The sequence below is a fragment of the Colossoma macropomum genome, unplaced genomic scaffold (assembly GCF_904425465.1).
Source record: "Colossoma macropomum unplaced genomic scaffold, Colossoma_macropomum, whole genome shotgun sequence".
In the NCBI taxonomy this organism is placed as follows: domain Eukaryota; kingdom Metazoa; phylum Chordata; class Actinopteri; order Characiformes; family Serrasalmidae; genus Colossoma; species Colossoma macropomum.
The window spans coordinates 30,963,558-30,990,686 of NW_023494790.1; the positions used below are offsets into that span (position 1 = coordinate 30,963,558).

Here is a 27,129-nt window from a genome sequence, read left to right on the forward strand (position 1 = left end):
ATTTTTGGTGCATCAGTGCTACTTGTTTATTGTTTGAGTTACTTTTTCTCATGTGGCTGGCAGCGAACTCAGACGAGTGTGCTAACACGACTGTGTACTCAGTGTTTCATTCCCTGCTTACAGGAACTGCTGAGTGACTGCACTGTTTACTCGTCTTGGTGTTTATATTATGTATCATTTCCCTCCAACACTCTGATCTATGCCAGTCATTTGTGAACACAGCACATGTTACTCTTGGCAAAAACAAACGATTCTGCTTCATACCACTTGTACTATTTTGAGTTTCTTTTTTACCTATTTTTTTAGGCCTACAAATGGGATTGAATTTATTTTTTTCTTCTATGATGTATCACAGTTCTTGTGAGAATCACTAAATATTGCTTCTCTCTACAGCTGGTAATACTTCCACAGAACAAATGTCAGTGAAATAACTAAATAATAATTGTAAAATGTAACCGAAATGCATTGCTCAGTCAGTAGGATAGAAGAAAGTGAAATTTTTGTGCAATACCGGGCTGTACAGTGAGAGTGTGAGTAATTACGAATGTACATTTTATTGTACATGATCTGTATATTGACTTTTAGTGAAAAAGCACATACTGTTTGAAAGTTTGGAATCATTTGTCATATTAATCAGTATTCATTAGTTATGTTATAAAATGTAAGTTGAAATATTATACACATACCTGTCCAGTCAAAACGGCAAAAACTGCAAGTTACAAATTTTTAGGAGATATTTCTGAGGATTAGATAAGACAATCCATTTGCATAAGGAAGGAGAAAGATAAAGGAAAAAAGTGACGTTTCTAAACTTGAAAAAAACAACAAACTTGTAAGACTGAACCTTGGAGGAGTAGAAAAGAATCCCTGCCGATTTCTTTGAAAAACTGAAATCAAGTCTCCTGAATAGGACGGAAGCCGTAAGGATAGTAAAACGTGGACACACTAAAGAGTGAAAAAAATATATGATATTATATTTAGTTGTTGAGGCTTCTGTGTAATTTTCTGTTAAATATATGTTTTCTGCTTTTTTCTGATGCTGAAAAATGAATAACTTGCATTTACTGGCCATTTTGACTGGAAATCAAATAAATGAAGGGTGGTCTCTAGGTTTTTCAAAATTTACCACTAATTATTTGAGATCATATTAGAATCTTTTTATACAGTGGTCCAAAAACAAATGGGATTTATTTTACAGAAAACATTGATTCTAAACATTTGAACGGATTCCAAACTTCTGAATGCTCACGTACATGTATATACCTAAAAAAGAAATAAATAAGCAGGAGGTTGGCTTGGCACAACTCAATTGTAAACTACGCTGATCTTGTGTACAGGGTAAGGTGTTCGTAAGCCATCAGGTATTTATTGCAACTGTCTGTCACAATATAAAATCATACATAAAGTACAGTGAAGCTCAGACCTCTTCTGTACTGCGATCCACTGTACGCAGATAAAGGGCATCAACTGGAGAAATAAGCCTAATGAGTACCTTTCATTGCTCAATAACCAGCTGATTACTGGAAGTTGTGAAAAGGTCCAATACATCTTATTACTTCTTATTATGGAATTGTCAATACAGCTCATGTAAAAGATTAAAAATATGTAATTCTTTGTATTTCAAGAGTCTATATTTCAGTGACAGGGTGATTAACATGCTGCCAGAGCAGTACAGCATAACCTTCTCTGAATCCTGCTAATCTCTCTGACTGACCTTTTCCGTTCTTCTGAAACGCAGTCACTCTCAATTTGATCCAAACACTCTATTAGAATACATATCATTCATAAAGGTGGTAGTTTAAAATGGAAGGCTGTTAACATTTATTTTCCTTCTAAGGTGTATCAATCATCGCTTGCTTTTGTGCTGGAGAGGGGACATTTTTCAATTTAACCTTTATATTATGGTGTGACTACATCAGGAAGGTTTCGACGCACTTAACATGAGTGGCATTTAATATAGTATTACACTTGCAAGGTTAGCCAGAGATGTGACCTTATTCAAATCCTGCTGCCACTACAACACCACTCCCGATGCAATTATAATTAAATGCCTTATGCCGGCTTGCAAATCCTCTGATCGATCATTGATATTAACGTTAATATTGCACTGCCCCCCCCCAAGCGCACGTCTAGCAGTAGAACTGTTATGGATCAGCAGGTTTCTATTAACAGAGCTGTTGATGTTGTGGGCTGTGGTGTGGATATATTTGGGTAAATTAACTTAGCATAAAGTGCTCCAAGGCCTGCTCTTAAAAACTGGAGACGACTGAAGACCAAAGCCAACAGCCTCTGTATACATTTGTGGTTTCTTTCACGCTGTTAGCTTTAGCATACCGTTCTTATAAACACCATGGGATGAACCCTGGGCTTGTTATTGTTATTAATATCAAAGACGATGATAAAGACTGAGTATGAATAAAAAAGGCATAGTTAATACTTACTATTCAGTGATTTTAGTATATTTTCAGTACAATCATGGTTCCAGGGTTTCAAATTCATTATTCATTTTATGTTTACAGAACTACTTTTTTAAGCTTTAAAGATTTAAGAGCATTTCCAGTGCTTTTTCAAAACCTCTGTATAATTCAATGATTAAGCTGTAAAGTAATTCAGAGTGATCTGATGTGAAATGCTCCACTGGATTCTCAGAATTGTTTATAGTAATGGTGATAGGAACCAGACATTTAAACCATTTAACTGGTCATTTTGGATAGTAAATAAAATGACTGTGTTGTAGACATTGGGACCACCACTGTAAGGAAATCTGAGTCTGTAAGCTTCTCTACAGTGAAATGTTTCACATCAAACCATTCTGAATGACTATGTACATTTCCATGATTCAATCACGTAGAAATAGGATCTTTTCTTATTTTATCTATATGAATCTGAAAACACTTTTTTAAAGTCTTTGTACTTTTTTCTGCAACTTCATTGCATTGCATAAGGCACCAGTGTGACATTGGTGAAATTAAAAGCTTAGGGCTAAGTAAACAGAATTGAGAGGGGAAATTGGGAAATCAGTGATGTGCAACAATAACAGCACCCATATCATAAATAGCCAATTTAGTCAAATGTTTTTTCCTTTCGTTACCTTTTCTCCATATTTTATAATTGGATTTTGATCCAATAATAACATAATTGTAAAAAAATGACAATGATGACTCTTATGAGCAATATGTATTTTAAATACATTATGATTGTTTATGTATAAGAGTGGCAAATCCAATTATCCTGTTTCTGATTAACAACCATTTCCTTGAGGTCTGTTTTTGCTGAAGATCAAGGATGCAGTGCTCTCTGAATAACTCGAAAGGTGGATATTTACACATATGTCTGAATGATCTGCTAATGAGGATTGGTTCAATAACTTGCGGTCAGACACAGTAATATATTTTTTATTATGAAGTTATAAATCAAAGACAAAATCATCACATTGTTTTCTGATATTGTAACATCAATTCTGGGCATCTTTCTGTACTACTGTTTACATCTGTAATGTACTGTAGTTGTCCCTGATGCATAGCTGATAGTTTACAGATGTGCCTCACAGGTAAACTGGAACTGCATTTTCCTAAATGACTTCAGGTGACAGCTCAGAATAAAAACAGGCATGAGAGGTAACCTTATATTCAGAAATGACATGTTGGCACAGTGGACAAGCAAAATAATGTAACAACCTGAACTGACATATTCACCAGGCTGTCAGTGATATTCAGAGCACAGCCCAAACTCTATGTGGAAAAAAATAAATAGATCATATAATCCCAGTGTTGTAATACAAACTGGTATCTCCAAAATGGTAACTTTGCAGAAGAAGTGAATTGCATCCCTAATTTTAAGTTAATAAAAGAGGATTTTATAATTTTAGAGTGGGTGCACTCATAACCAGGGATCAAACTCACAATCGCCTGATGACAGAGCCAACACTTAGACAGTTGTGCCACCTGGGAGCAATTCTGAGACATTTCTATTGCTTATATTTTACAGTGTACAGTGTAGAAATTAATTAAACCTGCTCTAAGTAAGATTTGGGGATTTGGAGACCTCTCTGGTGGAAATGTGCAATTGCATGCAAGCTGCAGAAAAACATTTTGTATCGCACAAAATACAAAATACAAGATGCGCAAAAGATGCGCCATCACTTATTAGCACCTATTGTGACAAATCGGAACTAGGGCCTGATCGATAATGCAAGTTTTATGGCTAATATGATACCAGTTTTAAGGGGCAAAAAATTACCAAAATTAAATAACCAATAGTATCACCCGATATATCTGTGCACTTAAATTTTGTAGTTTAATTGTACATTCAAATACTTTTAATAAAAAGGTACTTTACTGGCTGTCAGCTATCAATTACAAAACTTCTTAAACTCAAAAAAACAAACTCAGTCTTAAATAATATAAATATTGAAGTACTGAGGGTGGAGCAAAGAGAATTGTTTGCAGTTTTAGTTTCTGTTATTCACTTATTTTTTTTATTTCCCGCTACCTGTTCAAATAAAAAAGTGCTACAACTTGAGGGTTAACTATGATTGTACACACCGAGTTCCCCATTTGGACAACTGTCTATGGTTCAGGATATCTTGAGTTCAAACAATCTGAAAATATAAATAAAAAATTATAAATATCACATTTCATAAATATTACTCAACTGATCTATCTGTTGGGCACTAATAAGAACACAGCACAGATCAACTCTGTGAAGATGAACGATTCCACATTTTGACTCTGAGCTGAATGATTACCATGATTTTTGGCTTTGTATGACAATCCGTTGCAATTGCTTAGCTAAAGTTAGCTAAATGGCTAACACAGATAGCAGTTGTTACTGACTTTATAGCATGTTAAATCATATGTTTAAAGGTTTGTGTTTCTGACAAAAAAACTAAAAAAAACAACGTGGGTACAAAGTAACTTCTTTTTGTATGTATGTATCAATCCTTCCTATATGGTTGCTTACTGAGGTGGCATATTGAGCTCAATGTTGTTTCTATTTAGCATTTAAGAGTTTAAATCAATTAATGAGGCACCAGTCTTATTTTCACACATATGCTTTGGCAGATGCTCTTATTCAGAGCGCCTTACAGTTTTATCACATTATAGGTCTATGCAAGTGCAGAATTAGTAATCTTACCCAAAGACTCTTACTGGTGTAGCCCTGTATGCTTCCCCAGTCTGCTGCATGCAGAACAGCAGTGATAACCACTACACTGTACCAACCACTATTTTTGTCCAAAGATTGAAGGACTATAGAATTATCAACAACAATGTGAAATAAAAGGCTGTTTGTGTTCCTGCACTGACTGAATTAAACAAAATATTTGTAATCATTTTTGCCACTGTTGTACAGCTCTGAAATTTGAAAAACAGTGAAGTAACACACACAAACACACACTCCACTGTGTGGAGTGAAAAGGCTTATTTGATGAAAGGTCACCGACGTGGTATGCTTTATTGGAGATTAACACATGCATGAATCAAACAGTATAGAGTGCAACTTGAGGTATAACAACGGGTAAGCACACAGACCAGCATATCAGTACAATCTGCAAAACCACGATCAGTGGACAGCAGTGATCACTGGCCAACAGAGTACAGCTTATCCATGCCCCACACACTCTCTCTCACACAGTGCACTCACGATCCGGTCGCTCGTCCTCCTTTCTCTCCGAAAAAATGAACAGGTTTTCTGCAGCAATCAAGTAACGGAAACTTGTTCACGCACATACAACAGACACACAGAAACCTCAAACATCTCCAGTAAAAAGAAAAGTGCTATTTCTCTAAATACATGGAAATGTTCTGAATACAATGTGTGTAATTTCTGAACAAATTCATCTAATCTGATCCCATGGTGAGTATAGGAGAGTACCACTGACCACTACTGGTGATCATTTTGAGCAGGTTTGTGAGATGTTTTCTCCCATAATAAATAAATGAATTGTATTCAGACTTAAACTGATAGTCGTACTTAAAGAAACATGGAGCGAAACAGCCTCTAAACAACTTACAAGGCAAAACAAAACAAAATCTCATAGGTTTTACATGAACACAAGCATGACAATCAACACACAAAACTCAAAAAGTGCGAAACTGATCATCGCATTCAATGTTACTGTCCCAATACTGACATTATGAAACAAACAAAAAAAAACAAATTAAAGTAATTCCTACATTCACCAAATGTAGTTTTACAGTCCCAGCTATATTCAAGTGGAAAACATAAATTATGTAGTGCAGAAGCTCACAAGTGTTTCATCTACCCCAAAAATATGACAAACAAAAATGTACATATTTGATTAGTGTTGCTATGTTGATAAAACAATACATCACCCCACACCAGGCTTTTAGCATCCTTAAGGTGGGTAGAAGGGATTACAGGTGTCATCTAGTTAAGGAATACAGTATCTACTAACTTCTTGTGTGAAAGAAATTAGGTTCCTTGAAAACCAGTCTGAAATATCTATTTAATTTTAGTGTACTGAGAGCCAACAAAATAAACAGTAAATGTGTAGCAGTGTTGTGATTTGTTGAGCTTTAACAGAGAAAAAAAGTATTAAAGTCAAAGCATTGTAGGGTTTCCTTAAAGGTCATACTTTCTGAGAACTGAAATTACTTCACTGGGTAAAGTTATCTTCTTTATACCTCGCAGGTTCAAGTTTCACCAACCCACTGTCTACTCTATGAAACTGCCTTGGAATAAGCCTTAAAAACCATCACCTTATGCAATGCAACAATATTCAGAAAGCTACATAGGCAGATAACTGACATTACTGTTGTAAGCAAACGTAAACTGCTATTACAAGAGACCTATCCATGCTTACGCCTTCAAGCTTTACAGAACATTGGCAAAAATCAAATTCAGTCTAATGAGAAACTGTGTCAAAATACAGAAATACATTTTATTAGTGATTTAAAATATTTTTCTGTTTGCATGTACAAGGTTACATTGTTAGAACAGATTGGGTGTAGCTTTTCTGTCGTGTAATCTAAATAACATTACCACACATCAAAATTTGTTGTTTTCACCCTGCCGACCTAGGCAAGTCCAGTAGTGCAGAACTTTAAACTGGCAACTCAACATTATGTAGTGACTCTAAACTCTAAAGAGGAATTCCACTGTTTTTTTCCCCACAGATATTTTTGTGTAATTCAGTGGTTGAGATGTAAAGTCACTCACAGTGGTTTAACGTGAAATCGTTCATTGTAGAGAAACTCAGATTTCTTTACAGTTGTGGTGAAAGGAACCAGGAGTCATGTTTATAACGCAAATATAGCCATTTTATTTACTATCCAAAATTAACGGTGAACCTACATGTGCCTTCGGAACTTTACATGTAGTGTTGATCAGCAAAAAATTGAAAAAAGTTTCCTTTGGGGACTATTTTGCCTCACAACGCCCTACATGTACCCCAAATCATGAATGGATTTAAAAAAATATGGATTTAAAAAAATGTTTCAGGCAAAATATTCTCAAAACTATTGTAAAGCAATGCCTCAGATGTAATGCAACTACTGTGAACAAGTCTGACTTGTTAAGTTTCTCTAGAATGGAGCATTTCACATCAAACCACTCTCAATGATTGTTTACATATTAACCACTGCGTTCTGAAAAATCAATGGAAATTCCCCTATAAGTTGAATAAGATCCTTGCTGACGTTCTGTAAAAACTGTCTAACCTCGCAATGGTTTCTATAAAAGAATATAGCTGTGAGCTGTTCATGGATAGGCCGACTTCCTCCTTCCCCCTCCCTTTCTATTGATCTATTTTCAAACAACTGGGTTAATCAGCAGACAAGGGTGTCCATTCTCTAACTGGACAAAAAGTCATTGACCTTCATTTAGCACAAAGCTGTGAGCCATGTCCGTTTCTTTACAGAATATCGTGTTTCCCTTTGCTAGATTGTAGACTACCAAGTTTAGTGACCAAACAGAAGTATGCAGGTATCAAACAAGCATCATAAGTGTAAAACTGAAAATTGGATGTCTGACCACCATGCCTGGAGGACCACAGGTTACAAACGCAACCAACTGTGCCATCTACCATCTACTGCATGGCTCATTAAATTAATATCAATGCAACAACACACACAGAAAATATATAATCATTTTACATTACAGCTAACTTTCTGCACACCCTTACTCATACTATACTCTGTGCATAATGTTGACTTGGTCATTAAGCAAATTGCTAAAATTTGTTCAGGTTTTACACTTGGTCCATTAAAACAGTATGTGCACCCAACTGCAAGTCACGTACACCAGAAAAGCACTAAAATGATATCAAAGGGCACAATCAACATACAGACCAAAGTTCAAAGATGTGCAAACATGAGAGTACCAAACATTAAATAAATGTCACCTTTGCCTTCTTTAACTAAAGGACTTCTGTTCATTAAGGCGGACCTATTTCATTCCCAAGTAACAACAGTGAGCTTGACATCATTTCTACTGTAGTTGAGTAAGGGAAAATCCAATTTAAACTGCCTCGCAGTCACCATCAGGTTTAAATGAACTCTATTTACTTGGAATACAGCTCTCTCATAACAGGCAGCATTTACAATGAATGACAGCTAGGATTTGCATTTGAACGACAGCTCTCTTTTCACACAGCCTAAAAAGCCAGCAAACAGTTTCAGTGCAAATTATACTAAAATATAAATATTAAACATTATATCCCTTTTTGACTTCTCATATTGTTTTTACATGTAAAATGACAAAGCATGACCAACCACCCTGCGAGAGGCACACAAAAATAATCTACCACTCCATCAACACCTACAGTTTAGAATCAACTGTACAGTCTACTGAAGAACTTTCCTTTTTGAGGTAAAACAAAAACACAGCACAATGTTCAGGTAGCCAAATGATGCCAAATGAACCAAATTTACTGTACTATATGATAAAAACCTAACTGTTCCTTTTGTATAACAGCTGAAGTAATCTGTGATCAAGCAAAAACCTGCTAAAATCCAATAAATTCCTGGACACTGAAATTGGTTTGTCTTCTCTGTGCCTCAGTTTCATTGTGACACTAAAGCCTTCACTAAAGCCTTCAGGTATTGCACTACATGGGATGCACACAGCTAAAATGAATAAACATCAACTTATCTTACCAAAACGTAATCTTCTGTAGTCAAGAGACATTAGTGACATCTGCCAACTGGAAACTTCAAAGTTACACTAGCAGTAGCTCGCTAAATGACACTAAAGAAAAGCTGTTCTTTATCTACCATTTAAAGAATCTACAGACAAAGATAATTAATGGGAAAATAATCACTTCTTCAACTTCTTTTAAGAATGTGGAAACCAGGAAAATAAGCACTTGGGAAACAGGTAAAATGGGAATTGTCTTGTTGCTGCATGCATAACTGAGGATGTTGGTAAGTAAAACATTTTCCAGCTCCTGCTGTTTGCTTTAATATGTTCATACATTATGACAATGACCTTTCATGCTTATGTAAAGTGGGGCTTCTTTTGGGGTGGAGGTGGGTTTGGAGGTGGCTTTAGAAATTAAAACCTTGTAGTGTATGAAAATGTCCAATATGAAAACGTTTCTTCAGGATACCTTCACAAAACCAGTCTGATCACGCCCAAGGGTACAAACTGCATAGTAGGCAGCCGTCATAGTGTTGATTGTGTAGTAATGAAGGAAGCAGAGGAGAGAGAGAAGAGGCCCTTGGGTCTGCACAACTGCCCACTTACCACGCGCAGGGGCCTGAGCACTGCTGAGACACGGTGAGGAGTTAAAGACCCCGTCTACAAGGCAAACATTGCGTCCTCAGACCGTTCAGCTTTTTTACCAGCATTTGCAGCTGAGCCTGCTGCTGTGGCAGGGTCTCCACCAGGGGGCGTTGGAAGGGAGGGGACCATCTCTGCTGCCTTAGCCCTCTCCTCCAAAAACTTATCAAATTCTAAAAGAGAAAGAGACATCAGTGAAGCAATGGAGAGTTGAGTCAATGGTAGACAGCATCTATATACACCAAGCTTTCACCTACCACATGTAGTACTGTGTTAGAGACCACCCTTCACTTTTTTATTTCCAGTCAAAATGGCTAGAGTACAAGTTACTCATTTTTCAGGAGATCTTCCTGAGGAGATTTGATATAAGACAATCCACTTGCATAAGGAAGGGAAAAGTTAAAAGAAAATAACTAAGAATTTCCAAAACTAGAGTTCAAAGATTACTGAAAGAGAAGCAAAAAACTGCAACTACCATCTGAGGCTACATTCACATAGCAGGTAAATTTGGCCCAAATCTGATTTTCTCATCAAATCCGATTTTTTTTGTTTGGCTGTTCACATTAACTTTTAAATGTGACCTGTATGCAACATTAGTCTGAACAGATCACGCTCCTAAACCGACCCGCATGTGCAACAGGAAAGTGCTTCAGGTTTCTTCACGTTGCTTCACATGACGCGCCTATCCAGAGGTAAAACAATCATGACTTCCAATGAACGCCAGTCGCTCCCTGAGGGTTCAGTTTTACCTTCACCAGCACCAAAGGAGCAAACATGAAGCTTCATTGACCGACAGCTGGGCTCATCACCCAGAATGAGCTCGAGCTCGCCGTTAAAAGTGCACGTTATTCGGCCACGGTCACTTCTTTGGTTCGCGCACTCAGATTCTTTAAACTTTGCTTTCAGACTTTTTCTTGACGCTGCAGCCTTGCTCTCCTACAGCTGCATTCAGTCATTTCTTTCGAAATCTCTTCGAACACAAAGGTGTTTTGGATAACTCTCTTCTAATTTTTTGGTACAGAAACATCAGCCTTAATGTTTATGAGGTCTCAGCAGGACGGAACGATGATGAATGTCGAGTTGGATTGACGTAAAAGTCGCATGAATTCCGATCTGTCTGTTCAGACTGAGTCGCACTACCACAGATTGGATACGTATCGGATTTCAGTACCACATTTGAAAGGCTGTGTTCACATTACCAGGTTGAAGTGGCTTAAATCCAATTTTTTGCCCTAATGTGACTCAGATCTGAGGTTTTCAGGGCTGTGAGGACACGCAAATCTGATCTTTTCAAATCCGACCTGAGCCACTTTCATATGTGGTCCTAGATCGGATACGTATCCATGACCATGCAACCTTAATTTGAGCGCTCAAATCGGAATTCATCTGCTTTTTTCCACTGCGCATGCGCCATCATGGCAGCAGCGCCAAACAGAAAGTAACGCCTGTAAACAGCGGAAAAGCAACACAGCTCATCTTTTTCGTCTCGCTCTAATAGTGAACAGCTGAGAGCTGCTCAAAGCTCATTATTTTCGCACCGAAGGCTCGTTTTGTTCATTAGTTTGTCTGCTGATGATGACGCATGTGATTCATTCACGTGATGTTACTGAGTAAAATGAGCGCATACGGGTCATTTCAGGCCGCCAGTTCATTCACATTAATGATAGATTTGAATCAATTACCAAAACGAGTGTGAACCATCATGTCAGAGAGATCGGATTTGAGCAAAAAATCAGATTTGAGTAATGAGGCATGTAATGTGAATGTAGCCAAAGTGTCTCAGATTGGAGTTGGGAAAATGTCAGATTAAATGTGTTTTTTGCTGTTCACACTGCCACAAAGAGGACACATCTGTGTCACATATGAAGAAAAAGATCACTTTTACCTGCTGTGTAAACGTAGCCTAAGACTGGACTTTGCAGAAGTGGAAAAATGTCACTGCATATTTCTTTGAAAACTGAAAGCAACTCTTCTGAACAGAATGTAAAGCGTAATAAAGGCAAAGTGTCGACACACTAATAATAAAAACTTGTAAAACCACGCAAGACCTAGTAGACCACAAAAATTTAAACCATCACATACTTAACACTTATCATTGAGAGACAGGAGAAAATTAAGCTCCACTTTTGTTTCAAATCTAAAAAAAGCTACAAGTGGTTCTGTCCATCCTTCCACTGTGCGAAGACAACTCTGAAAGGATGTGTTTCTTTCAACAAGCCTGAGAAAACAAATTAGAAAAGGGAAAAAACCCAACATTTACAAATCAAAACAAAGAGGCTACTGGTGTTCTCAGATCAATGAACTGGCCACCCCAGAGCTCAGGCCTCGATATCACTGAATGTGTTCAGGATTACTTGGATAGTAAAAAGCAGAAAATGCCATCAATTTCTACAACTGAACTTTTGGGGTGCCTGCAGATTTCCTCGAAATAATTGAAACATGTCCCCATAAAGAATGGAAGAGTGGCCACACTACTGAAAATTTAGATATTCTATTACGTTGTTCTGTCATTTTCTGTTAAATAAATGTCTTTGGTTTTTTTCCCCTGATGCTGAAAAACTTAATTAACCTAAATTAAGGATGGTCTCTGACTTTTGCATAGCACTGTTGGTCTACAATAACTGACTGTAGCCCATCCGTTACTACACAGACCATCCCCCCTCTACCCCATCTATCAATGTAAACCAGCCCACAGTAGGATCACTGGTATAGTATTTGGATGGTGAACCATTCTTAGCACCGAAGTGACACCAGCAGGGTAGTGGGTTGTGCTAGACCACATCAGGCACAGCAGTGGTTCAACACCTCAAATGTTACCATTCTGGGCTGAGAATAGTTTGTTAAAAATATCCAACCAACAGCAATCTTCTGGTCAGAGGCTGACCACTCATGAGCTAGAGGATGACTAGTCTCAACAAAGTAAAATCCTGATCTGTGCCTCAGGCCGCTGGTCAGTGGTGGTCCTATGGCAGACCCTATACAATGATAGGGTCCAAAACTGGGGTTGAAAACAATGAGCTACAACCAGAAATTGAAAACCTAAAAAGTGAACCTACATGATATGCGTTTCTGATAAAACAACCCATAAATGGAGATAAACAATATGGCCAAAAGTATGTAGACACCTGTCACTTTTATATAACCTTGTTGGGCATCCCTTCCCAAAACCATGGACATTAGTATAGAATTGGACTCCTCTTTGAGGCTATAACAGTCTCCAGACTTCTGGGAAAGCTTTCCACAAGATTGTAGAGCGTGCCGGCGGGAATCTGTGGTCATTCAGATAAAACTGCATTTGTAAGGGCAGGAACTGATGTTGGACAAAAAGGTCTGGCTCAGAATTGACATTCCAATTCAACCCCAAAAGTGTGGGGTTGAGGTCAGGGCTCTGTCTGGCCCACTAAGAGTTCTTTCACACCAAACTCATCGAACCATGTCTTAATGGACCTCACTTTGTGTACAGGGGCACAGTCATGCTGGAACAAGAAAGGGTCTTTGCCACAAAGTGGGAAGCATATAACTGTCTAAAATGTCTTTGTATTACCCTTCACTGAAACTATGGGGCCAAGCCCAAACCCTGAAAAACAGGCCCAGATCATTATCCCTCCCCCACCAAACTTTACTGTCGGCACTATGCATTCTGGTAGGTAGCGCTCCCCTGGTATCCACCAAACCCAGATTTAGAGAAAATTCATATACTGACTTGTGACAAAGGGGGCATCTTATGCAGTTTAAAGTCACTGAGCTCTTCAGTAGGACTCATTCTACTGCCACTGTTTGTCTGTGGAGACGTGCTTGATTTCATACATCTGTTAGCAATGGGTGTGGCTAAAACATCTGAACTCAATAACTGGGAAGTGTGCCCACATACTTTTACATAAGTCACATAGTATACAGTGTCAACTCATTTCACATACATCATATACTATATGAACTATGAATCATTAACCACGCAAATACATTCATTAAAACTGAGTATACCTTCACTTGTCACACCTTCTTCTCCTTCGTCTCCTTTCTGTTAAAAAGCAAGAGGAAAAACAAGTCAGAAGTAATAGAGGAGTTTGGGAAAAGTGACACAGCTCTTTGATAGCAGGACGAAACTCCAAGCAGATTAAAATCACTGATTAAGCAATCTGAAAAGAAACACCAAATTCTCTCATTCAGGATCCACACGCTTTGCCCATTAATACAACCTCACAGCACAGTTCACTCTGGATGCAAAGACTAAAGCAAAGACATTAGTGACAAAAATAAAAAATATATTAATGAAAGCTAAATCAGCAGCTTCCATTTGTTTAGGCTGTCAGGCACATTAAACATGTCACTAAAAAGAACTAGAAAGTAAGAATAACCCAGGAAAGTAAAGGAGTAAGACCGAGTCCATACAAAAAGTCAACATCCAATAAAAGTAATTAATGGGCCACAAGCCACCTCAGAGAAGGTGCTAGAATGCACAGCTGGTTGGTTAATAGATGAAAAGCAACTAAAGAAAGAAATATGCTGTGAAGCCAGCATATTTCTTTTCAAGGATGCTTGCTATGCAGCATCCAAGAACAGCAAAAAAAATTAGTAAACACAAAAACCAATCTCACCACATCAGTACAGAGCCATTCCTCAATGTCATCCATGACAGAGGACTGGACAAGAGCGTCCTTTGGACAGAAGTCATGGACAAACCATGGGATAGAACCAAACAAAAACAACAACAAAAATCCAGAAAACATAAAAACAAAATACAAAATAATATAACTTCAACAGAAAATGTAAATTCCTTGAAATTACAGACAACAAGCCCCTTCCCCCAAACATTATAAAAACTATAAAAAGCAATATCTATAATGCATGCATTCTTAAGAAAACAGCTGCACATAGACAAAAGATAAAAGATATGTTTTTTTTGTAGGCATTGTACACTCACGACCAGGAGAAAACAGGGAGAAAATAAGGTATAAATGATTAAAACAAGCTCAAACAATCAAAAAGTTCCAAAACTCAAATGTCAAACATACTTTCAAAATGTTTCTGACTTGCCTCAAAAAGTGGAAAAGGTTACTCAAGTGCATAAACATGATAAACGTGTGCCCCATTCATATTTCGTTACTCAATGTGCTTCACCCTTTTATTGTTTCCACGTGTTAGACAACATATCAAAAGCTGAAGAGACATGCAGAGATTAAAGAGAAAAAACAACAGCGTCCACGCACAAACACATATCTAAACGGATTACAGACTCACCCCTGCAGAGTTCTGCTGTTTAACATCAAGAGTAGGAGCCGCTCCACTTGCAGCCTGTGTGTCTTCAAATGGTGTACTATAATTTGTAAAAAAAAAACAAAAAAAAACAAAAAAACAATGAACTCCTATTAAAGATTACTTGTAATTTTTATGTAGGTTCTACTTTAACGTTTTTTTAACGACCACCAATTAGTACATACACTGATGAGCCAAAACATTACAACCACGGACGAAGCAAATCATGCTGATTATCTCATACCAATGGCTCAAAATAAGGTCTGGGATTCATTAGACTGTAAGCAAACAGTCAGTTCTCAAAGACAACTTTTTAGATGCTAGAGAAAAGGCTAGGTGTGAAGGGCTGAGCAACTCTGACAAGGGCCAAACCACTGGGTTGGAGCATCTTCAAAACAGCAAGACTTGTTCAGTGCTCCCAGTCAGCAGTGGCGAGTACCTTCTGACAGTGGTCCGAGGACAAGCCATGAACTGGTGACAGGGTGTAGGTCACCCAAGGCTCACCAATGAATGAGGGAAACAAAACAGAAGGGCTACTGAGGCACAAGTCACAGAAAATTTTAATGATGGTTACGGAAGGAATAAATCATGCACACAGTGCATCGCACCCTGCTGCATATGGGGCTGCGTAGCCGGAGACTGGTCAGAGTGCCCATGCTAACCCTTGTCCACTGTCAAAAGCGCCCACAAAGGGCATGCAAACATCAGAACTGGACCTTGGAACAATGGACGAAGATTGCCTTGTGCAATGATTGCTGGTTTCTTTTACATCACATGGATGGCTGGGTCAGTGTGCGGCATTTATCTGGGAAAGTGATGGCACCAGGATGCCCTGTGGAAGAAGACAAGCCAGTGGAAGGAGTCCAATGCTCTGGGGACATGCCACCTACCTAAACACTGCTGTGAACCAGGTACACCCCTTCATGGCAATAGTATAACTGATGGCAGTGGCCTCTGTCAGCAGGTTAATGCATCATGCCACACTGCACACAATGTTCAGGAATGATTGGAGGAACATAAAGAATTCAAGGGGTTGATCTGACCTCAAAATTCACCAGATATCAATTTATTTGTGGCATCTTTGGGTTATACTGGAACAACAAGTCCAATCCACTGCGGCTCCATCATGTAATTTACAGGACTTAAAGGATCTGCTCCTTACATCTTGGTGCTAGATACCACCAGCACCTTCAGAGGTCTTACAGAGTCTATGCCCTGGCATGTTGGAGGTGTCTTGGCAGCACGAAGAGAACAAACAGTATATTAGGCATTAGTATGTTGGTCATAATACTTTGGCTTATTTGTGTACATTATTATTATTATTATTATTATTATTGTTGTTGTTGTTAAGACAATAAAAACAATGTAACAACCTTCACATTTGAAAATAATGAGACTTCTATAATCTGTCTCTTTAGTTGAATTGCACGCCTCAGATTAATGCTCTGCTGCATTTTTACACCCCTATGTTGTAAACATATATTACAATAGGACTAATAACGATATAAACAAATGCATAAAAGTGTTTAAAAATAAAGCTATTATAACTATCTCCTACTTTTTCCGCTGGTCAGACAATGTGCCGGTTCTGGTCTGGGCAAACATGTCAAAGTCGTCTTGCGGCTGACAGCTGCTTAGAGAACTCAGAGTGCCACTAACACTGTCAGCACCCACATCTGTAAACACACATCACCATAACATAACAACAGTCAGAGTGCTATTATTAAGGTTACCATGTTTTTGACAGAGAAGAAATGTTACAACCTCATTTATAAAAAAGTTGGGATGCTGTGCAAAATGCAAATAAAAACAGAACGCAATGATGTGCAAATCATTTAAACGCCATATTTGATTGAAAATAGTACAACGACAACATTATTGTTTTTTGAAAAATGCTCATTTTGAATTTGATGCCAGCAACTCATTTTAAAAAAGTTGGGACGGAGGCATGTTTACCAATGTATTGCATCACCTCTTCTTTGAACAACACTCTGTAAGCGTTTGGGAGGAGACAATTACTGTAATTTTGTTCTTGCTTGCTATAGGATAAACCTTTACATATATCATTCAGCATTAATGGTGCCTTCACAGATGTGCAAGTCACTTATGACATGTGCACTAATGCACCCCCATACCACTGATGCTGGCTTTTGAACTGTGCACCGATAACAAGCCAGACGGTCCCTCTCCTCTTTAGCCTGGTGAACGCAGCGTCTATTATTTCCAAAAATAATTTACCATTTTGATTTGTCGGACCACAGGACAATTTTCCACTTCACCTCAGCCCATCTTAAATGAGCTCGGGCCCAGAGAAGGCAGAGGCATTTCTGCATCCTGTTTATATATGTTTTTTCTTTGCATGGTAGAGTTTTAACATGCATTTGTGGATGTAGCAACTAAGTGATGTCACAGCCAATGGTTTCTAGAAGTGTTTCTGAGCTTCTGGGTTTTAACATTTAATACAATGTCTTTGCATGATTTTCTATTAAATACAGGGTTTAAATAATTCACATATCATTGCATTTTGTTTTTATTTATATTTTGCACAGTGTCCCAACTTCTTTGGAAACAGGGTTGTATTTATAGCCTTTCAAATAGTATGGTGCTATTTACAGAGTATTCTTTTAGTCTATTTCTTCAAATTTAAAACAGCAAGTCATTTAAAAGAACTGTCCCCCTAATTTGTGGTGTTGCAAGTGAATGGCTAGATTTCTTATCTTTCCCCTTCTACAGAATAAAAGGCACACTCTGCCTCTTACCATACTGAAGTTCAACAGTTCAAGGCTGTGTTGTAAATCCTGAACAAGGATCGGGATGCCATAATCATTTTATTAAAAATATCATATCAAAAAAAATTAATTACCTTATTATTGCCTAGACCTAATACATATAAATGTTCAAAAGTGTATGCTTTTATGACAAATCCAAGATAAATTTCCTGCTAAGACTATAATGTTTTTTTTTTGTTTGTTTGTTTATTTACAATAAAATTAGAGCAGGCATGGTGGACTCACCAATGCCGGCTAGTCTAGAGGAGAGAGTGGCGGGGGAAGCTGATCGGGCAGGTGTTACAGTGGAAGGCAGGTTGGAGGGAGGTGTAGCACTGATTCTGGGGCTGACCACTGCTGGAGACCCTGGTCCCAGGTCAATCAGGTTATCCTCAGTAGCTTCACTCAGGACCTGTGGATACACAATCATTTACACAACCAAGCAAAACGATATCAACCCACCAAACCCCCATAACCAGTGGATGGCGCAAGTTGCTTTTTCACACTGACCACAAAGCAGTTCTGCCGTCAGTTCTGTTTTAGGAAGGGTTACCACATGTGTATAAAGCCACTGGTCCTGCCAGTATAAAAAAGCAACCTTAGTACAGAGCATGTCCAAGCTTTACCAAGCTAACCTATATATTACTAACCTACAGCCCATCTACATATCGCACAGGTGTCTACATTTAAAAGAATACTCCAGAGTTTTTCAATCTAATCTCTATGTGCTGCATCAATTGCCATGGACAATAATTTCTCTGTACTTAGTAAAAGAAGAGAAAAGCCACCGACTCAAACCCCATAATGGAAGCCATTGAGCAGCAGCTGAATTCTACAAAAACATCTGAACTTCTTGACCAGATAACACAAATTCAATACTACAACGATTAAACTATTACAATCCAGAATTTGCCAAAATGATTGTCCATGGTAACTGACCATATTTTACACATGCAGCAGATATAAAGATAAGAAGGTTGAGAAACATGAAGTATTCCTTTAGTCTAAGGAGTTTTATACCTTAAGGAGTAGTCAGTCAACAAATAAGAAAGTGGTTAACGGAAAACGGCCTAGATTCTTCACTACGTAAAAATCCCATGTTCACAAGTTTCACAAACCCATAACGTAAATAAGGGTCTAGTCATGAGTGTCTATCTCTATTCTCATCAGGTTTATCAAGAGTTGGTGAGAAAAGTGAAAAAGGGATACTGCTGATGAAAAATGTAAAATAAACATTTTAATATGAGATTAATAGGTATTTAAAAGCAATTTATGAAACTTGAAAAAAGTGCTTTGAATGGGCTGGATTTTATTTTTGGAGTATATAATAATAAACTTGCTGCTTTACATTTATATCCAAGCAGCACACATACAAATGAGCCAACCATTTATCGCTACATATCAATCACATCTAAGTTTATCCTTTCTGTCTGAAGCAGAATGGGATGGGGAAGGCAAGAGATGGGTGACAAGCAGTGGTCTCAAAACTGGAGAAAGGAGGGAGGTCATTTTAATACAGGCATACAGAGGCTTCATGTTCAGGACATGCCAAATGCAACATGGGAAACAATAGCGCAAATATACCAGCCAATGTTTCTTTGACATTCGGCTAATGCCAAAGAATAAAGCAGGTACAGTTATACATTTAGATGACTTTTATACTTGCCTCCCTCAGCTAGCAATACAAAATAAAGTAATAAAAAAACATTAAAAAAAAAAAACACAGAACAGAAAGACACCATAAATAATGTCAGCATGCTTTCACAAGTTGTCTCTTGATTTTGCAGAGAGCACACAAAATGTACAGAAGATATTAAGAGCATCAAGCAAGCAATGAGGGGAAACAAAAAATAAGCAGCATGACCCAGAACCATGGCTTTTACACGATCTCTTTATCTTACATGTACATGAATGAAGACAATACATATACAGAGTGACACCTAAAGCAATGGTTCATCTGGATTTTTTTTTTTTTAAACTAATTTACACCATTTTCTCCCTAACCCAAATGTAGACAATCAGCCAAGACCTGTTCAGAGTCCAAAATTACCTTATTATTTTAGGAATTTTATTACGAGAAGATGGAGAAAACGTACTGACCAACAATTCAGTAAAACACTGATTTTATGTTCTGACAGCACTATAAAATATGACTGGCTCATTTCATATAAGTATGTAAATTAAATGAAATTTTGCTACTAAACAAGAGTGCCTTAACGTGGTTGCACTGATAGCTTATTGGCTCACCTGAAGACGCAGCCTCTGTTACTTATTTCATTAAAAAACAAGAAAACATAAAAATTTTCTTTGCCTAAGTTCCTTTCATTAATTCTCACAGAAACATTATTTTATCAAAATTAGACAGATTAAAATCAGCCAGTATTCATTCCTAAAAACATCAAATTATTATCACAAATTGTTGCCTTATCTATAATTCTAAATTCTGCCAACAATTACAATAATGTAACCCACTTGCTGTAGCCTAGAAATAGTATTTTACCTATGCATCCTATTTTTTAATGTAAATTCAAGCAACCACTCAAGACCAGTTGCCCAGAAAGACACTTTTACAGCTACATTCAGAACTTTGGGAATTTTCCCACCTCAAAATGACTACTGAGTGAAATGAGAGTTTAGCTACTAGCGCAATTAATAATCTTGCTTATGTGGTTTCTGATGATGTATGACATACTGTTATCTATAAAAATTAACCAAAAAATAAACAATTCAGGCTTCAAGATAGCTGCTAAAATTTTAAACATGTGATACACTATATTTAGGGTAAGGGAAAAATTATGCAAATTAAATTTTCAAGGTAACCTATCACTTTAATGGAATACAACATCTGTCTTATGAGACAATAAAATGGCCAAAACCACATAACTTACCCCGTTATTGACACCATGAGCAGTTCGACCGGATCTGAACCTCTCGTATCTGAGTGCAGCAAGAGGCCCGTTAATGATGCAAACAACCTTCACCAAAGCAAGCTGTGTAGCTTTTACTATCAATAGCTTTTACTAATACCTCTCGTATCTCAAGAAGATATTGTTGAGGTCGTCGTTGACATGCAGCAGCTCCTCTGTGACCTCCTCGTTGGAAACGCGAGAGATCAGCTCCACTATCCTCTGCTGCATGGCCCTGCAGGTCCTATTCAACTCCTTATCAACAGACACAAGATTATGAATGCTGTGAAGTATGGTGCAAAATAACAGTAATACCAGCTCTTATAGTGCCCCTTTCTCAGATTCTTAGACTCAGCATGGCCTTGTTGAGGGGGGAAAAAAGAAGATGTTTCCTGGTAAACCTGTCTTTTGTGGGGGATGTGGTATGATCTTTGTTTGAGAAACAAGGTGCTTATACAGTACAAAAGTGCAGATATACACAGACTATAAAAGACAAGAAAAAGCTGAATCACCGACCTGCAGAAGCTCATGGTCTGAAGGATCCTCTTGGCCAGGCACCATTTCTGTTAACATCTCAGACATCACTTTAGTGTTCCCACGCACAATGTCTAGCTCACTGCGTAGCCTGCAAATCTGAGATACACCTCCAATGTAAACAGCAGGTCTTCACTGTTTTCTAAGCATATGCAATGCTAATGTAAATATGTACTGATGCCTCACAGCCAATAAGTAGAAGGTGATTCAACTGCATTGATTTGGAATTTTACAATTAATTATAAAAATATTCAATACATTACGTCATTTTGTGTTCACAATAAATTCTTCTGGCTATTTCCAAACCAAAAAGCTTAGTTTGAATTTGGAACCAGAATTCTAAATTGCACCAAAACAATCAGCACAAATTCAATCATGGTGCAGTTTAAGATTTCATGATGCACTGAATCGTTTCATAAAGAAGGGAGATTTACACCCTAACACGCAACGTGAAGGGATGTGAGCTACCTGTTCTGGAGTCGGGTTGATAGGTCCAGACATTTGCAGATTGGGGATTTGTGGGGAGGTGTGGGCAAGTGGAGCAGAGTAGGCAGGGACAGAGCCTGGCTGGGGCTGGGGTTTGGGCTGGGCTGGAGCATTGTATTTATGATCTGCCTCTGGAGCGTTCTGCAACTGAATACAGCAGAAGAATGTGAGTAAACATTGAGAACTGCACTATTCTCATAGTACTTGCATACATACAAAAATGTAATTCAGAAGGACTGAGAGTATTGGATGTTTTCATTTTTGAGTATTCTGTTGAATATTATCTCAAATAATTAAATATTCTATAACAATCAGAAAAAACATGCTTCATTTTAACATATGAACATAAACTCTTGTTTTTTTTACTCTTACTATTATTATTATTTTTTTGCTGTACCGCATAAATTATATATTTTTATTTTGAAAATGGCTCCGAAGAGCGGTGGGGAGCACATAGACAGTGTATTTTTAACCACTCTTAAAAAGGAAAACTTTTTGGTCAACATTTGTCAGTGAATGGGAAGAGATAAAGGATTTTAATTCACTTAAAACCACTTTATAACTCAACCACAGCAGCTGTAAAGAGGAATTCCACTGATTTTTCAAAATGTCTGCATAATTAAATTTATAAGGAGGTAAACAAAGTACTTCAAAGTGGTTTGATGTGAAATGCTGTTTTCAAGAAAGTGCAGAGTCATTTTTTCAGTGTTTTCAAGTGTTTGATGTCTCTTAAAGCTAATGTGATGGTTGTTCAAATAGGTTTCCTTTTAAAGGATATTTAGCAAATTTACTGAACATTATCAAATATTTTCTGCTTTACTAAACCTCTGCCAATCTGCAGAAAACTTAGGTCTTACCCGCTGTGGTGTGTGGATAGGTGATAAGGTCTCCATGTCTGACCTTGGGAACTCTATGCCTTTTCTTTTCATTTCCTCATAGACATGGACCACACCCGTCAAATCTGGACTACTCCTGAAAGCATCAGCCCAAGCCTGAGAATGACAGAGGATAGAGTGTTAAACACTGGTCTTATTGAGCTTAATTTAAGAAAAAAATGTTTATAATCATTGTAGTTTTACTGGCCACATTGTTTGACACATTTGTACCCTTGTTTGAACATCTACTATAAGAGCCTAAACCTGTTTTTCAGCACAGTCTGTGTTAGTCACCTAATAGCCCTTCATCAGTGGTCAGTTCCTGGCCACAGCTAGATGGATATTGTTGTTCAATGGACTATTCCCAGCTCAGTGGTAACAATGACATGTAAAAAGCGTTGCAACACCACTGTGCCTGATACACTCATACAAAAGAAACACACACTGCCATACCACTACCTGTACGGGTCACTGCTGTGCTGAGAAATCTGGTTAACAGTGGTTCTAACCTTTATGTTGATAAACAGGGTAAAGAAGGGCTTTTAAAATGTGTTGCAACAAATGAGCTACAGTTGGTGTGGGTACATGGTAGGTGTTCCTAAAATACTACAATCCAGTGTAATGAAAAAGTGAAGTCTATTAGCCTCAAGGTGCAAGGTAAACAAATCAAACTGACACTGAACAATACCAGTACTCACTGGCCACTACCTTCTACCTACACGCACTGGTAATTTTAACAGGTCCATGAACCATATAGGTGCATTTTGTAGTGTTTCACTTTGGTGTCTCTGCAACTATGGGCAGTTTGAGCTGTCTCATTTTTACTGAAAAAACCTATACCGTGACATGCTCTTACTACAACTGAGTACTGCAGTACGCAATCTAGTTTTTGAGTACAAATGACAAACAGCAAGTTCTATTACATTAGCTTTGGCAGGTAACTTTGAGTATATTTAAATTTAACATAAAAATGATTTAAATGCTACAGTCAAAGGATTGTCTAAGAACAAGTACAAAATACTGAAGATGAAAAGATGATTTTTACTTTGCTTTTCTATAAAACCAGAGACACCTAGATTAGGTTTCCCACACTTTTGTTCATATACTCTTTGAGCATTTCATGTTTCAATCAAACGTGGGTTGGTTTGGCTTTGTCTTGTTTTAGGTCATTTGGTCAGGGACAGACATATTTAGAGAAAAAAAAAGACATTAACAGCGATCAACAACAGTGTTTTTAAATAAAATTTAGATGTAACATTGTGAAGTTTTATATGACAAGGTGTAATTTTGTAATTCAGTAATGTATTATTATGCATTTGAAGACTGAAATCTGTGTGGGACATGAATAAAACTGGTATTTTGACCCAAAATTTGCTTCACAAATGACATTAGCTCAGTACATTTACCAACCAAATTATATATGAAAGTGTGTTACGACACTAAAAAAAGCATCCTCTATGCATTATTCAAAAAATGTTCAAAATTCACTGATGAACATGCCTGCAGTCGCAAACACTCCCAATCACAGATCTGATCACAGATCCGTGCCCGTGTCACTGCAGTGCTGCTCTGTGGTGGTCCTGAGGGGGTCCTGACCATTGATGAATGGGGCAAAGGGGACTGACAAATTATGCAAACAGATGGACTACAGTCTGTAATTATACAACGTTATAAAAGTTATATGGTAAGTGGACCTGATAAAATGGAAAAAGAGAGTAGATACAATGTAAGTGTGCCTAATAAAGCGGCCAGTGAGTATTGCAGTATGTGCACATCAGGACTTTGACTGGACATCCATAAAAAACAGAACAGTAATAAAATATGTAAACTAAAATATGTAAAGTATTAATGTATTGTTGCAGGACAGAATACACAGGACAACAGGACTAAGGTGTGGTCATCAGATATAGTGAGAGGTGCGGGTGATGTATAGTGAAGATAAAGTCCAAGTAAGGTAGAATTACTATAGGGCAGGAGTGTATGATCTAGAATGCAACAGTAATATGAATGAGGTAGAAGCACACAGTCTTAGACATTCTGACAACCTCTCATTTCAGTATAATGGCAACACAATAGTGCAAGAACATAAAAACATGATGTAAGAATAACATAATGTAAGCTATCATTATAAAGCCCTGTGACACTGAATATTCCTGTTAATACTGTTAGCAGAGAATATATGGAATCTTAATCATTGCTATTTGAACACCATTCCACACAGTTAAATGAGATCCTGGCATGGATTCCTTCAAAAGACTGAAAAAACCTACTCTTTGGTAAAAATAGCCAAGAAAATGTGTCACACTTTCTGTGTTGTCTCTTCTATACTATTTATAGCATTATGTTGGGTGAGAATCTTACGTGGCTTTTACAGCAAGCTGCAGTTTTATAAACAGCAGGCAAGCTAACAGAGGCACATTCAATCTGCCCTCGGACACCTGAGCTGCTCAAGGTAACCAGATCACACTTGGCAGTTATTAGCACAACTCCTGGGCCAGAGCATCTGCCAGATCCCCTTGACTACAAGGCCTTTCATGACTAAGTAGATCCACAGGCTATCCTCACTCTTCTCTCCAGTCACTTCTGTTACCATGCTCCAAAACACAAAGCATCCTATTTTTCATTCTCATCTCATTCCTTTAATGACTGTACCTGTATAAGGGCGAGCACTTTATCTTGCACTATAGCAGGGGGGTTGTTTTTAGGCGAAATGACCTTCACTAGAACGCCGTCAATAAAGTCCCGGGTGGTGACAAGAGCATGAAAACGGTAACCACAGTTCTTCACGCATGTCTCAAGGACCTGGCAAGCAGAAAGTAAAACAGTAATCTGATTATGTAAGACAACAGTGAGATGAGGAAAACATAAGCTATTTATTAGAAATATCTTCTTACCGTCAAAGTCAGCATCACTTCCCTGTAATTCTTATTACCATTAAGTCTCTTTTTTACAGCCCTTATGGCATCCTTGGGCCTGTAAACAGAAAGAATAATTAGGAGAGGTAATAATTAGGTTGTGATTTATTCTACCTTCTCTGATTTCATTTGCTCAAGACCATGGTATAAATGAATGATACCTCAGCGCTCACTTTTAAGAAGCATCTAAAAATGTATCTCTCTTTAACTTAGCATTTAATTAAAACTCTATGTCTTGTGGGATTTGATCTGTCATTTTGTTATGATTCTAGATTAACACTCATAATTTCTTGTATAAATGTTTTTATCACCTGTCTGTAAAGTACTTTGAGCTGCCACCGGCATGAAAAGTGCTATGTAAATAAAAATTACTATTAATTTTTTTTCCCCTCACCCATCTTCTGTTTCATTGATGATATCACATATCTCCATATTTAAAGTCCAGTCTTCACTCTGTAAGGAGCCATCTGTAGCCTTTTCTGCAGAACAAAACAGAAGGTTTACCACAAATTAGACAGTTTCTCATTTAGAAGCAATTGTGGTAATATACTGTACTCTCAGCACAACAGCCGTTAGTCAGCTACCTATATAGCGAGCGTCCTTGTCTGCGTGTTAGAATAGGTAACTGTTAAGCGTTATGTTAATGATGTAGCTAGCTAATTCTGAAGCATATAGCTAGCTAACGTTAATTTGCCACAAATAAAGTAACTAGCTAGCTAGCTAACTTAGTAAATACATAGCAAACTAGCTACGTTGGCTAGACGCGTTTGATTGTATAGCTAGCTGAGCTGCAGATAAAGCACTTTCTATAACTGTAAATAGGAAATAATTTGTCTCCTCTTTAAATGCAAAAGCATTTTTGTAATTAAAATCAATAAACTGTGAATGACAGAAACTAAGCTGTCTGTGAGGACAAGATGTGCAACCCACAGTGACACAGTGATATGAAGCTAATTCAGCTAGCTGCCTAACTGAATAACAGCTGACAAGGCTACAGCTTATTTTTACGTTTGTTTGTGTCCGCCGACACATACTGTTTAAAAAAGAAAAAGCCTGACGAATAAAAATTAAATGACATTTCATTATTTATGACAGAGCAATTAAACCGACGAAATGTTAAAATGCCAGCAAGGCGACTAATGAGCAAAGCACATAATGCTACTTAGGTAGCTAGGGTTACTTAACTAGCTAGCGAGGGAAACAGCTCGTCTGAAATGCTGACAAACCAATGAAGCCTTACAGTAAGAGAACATTTAATCATTGAACAGATTTTCGTCTGACGTTTAAATCACATACCAATGCACTGTCCCACCGGTGTACTGTATGGATTTCCCAGTAAAAACTCCATCTTGTCAACAACAACCCAACACCGACTAGCAGTGAATGAAGCGGTAAACATTCATGCCCCGCCCCTGGCTAATCCCATTGGAGGACGAAACGCTGGACTTCACACTTATTGGTCACATCTCATGTCTATCACAAGAAAGACGCTCCCAGGAGTCGAAATAGCAGCAGCTGGCTGCAATATGCTTATACTTCGAAGCTTTCTAACATGCAGTTGATTTAAACAACTCTTAATTTATATTATGCCATTGCTTGATGGGACAACACTATTACTGATTAATTATAGAATTTATATTTTGTAATG

The 27,129-nt window shown here is 37.7% G+C and overlaps 1 protein-coding gene across 2 annotated transcripts; it reads right to left on the bottom strand.

Moving 5' to 3' along the window:
• Positions 1–5,420: 5,420 nt before the first annotated feature.
• Positions 5,421–26,939, bottom strand: tom1l2 (target of myb1 like 2 membrane trafficking protein). Of its 2 annotated transcripts, XM_036573060.1 has the most exons (15): positions 26,778–26,939; positions 25,876–25,960; positions 25,461–25,539; positions 25,219–25,368; positions 22,549–22,683; positions 21,674–21,838; positions 21,188–21,304; positions 20,793–20,926; positions 20,654–20,702; positions 18,012–18,177; positions 16,556–16,673; positions 14,983–15,058; positions 14,340–14,399; positions 13,726–13,762; positions 5,421–9,917 (listed from the first exon to the last, which is right to left on the bottom strand). In XM_036573060.1, exons 1-15 carry the CDS (start codon positions 26,878–26,880, stop codon positions 9,763–9,765), a joined length of 1,629 nt encoding a protein of 542 aa, XP_036428953.1. In that variant the 5' UTR covers positions 26,881–26,939; the 3' UTR covers positions 5,421–9,762. The 2 variants fall into 2 exon arrangements, with proteins under 2 accessions (XP_036428953.1, XP_036428954.1); XM_036573061.1 differs by lacking the exon at positions 14,340–14,399.
• Between the last annotated feature and the right edge of the window lie 190 nt (positions 26,940–27,129).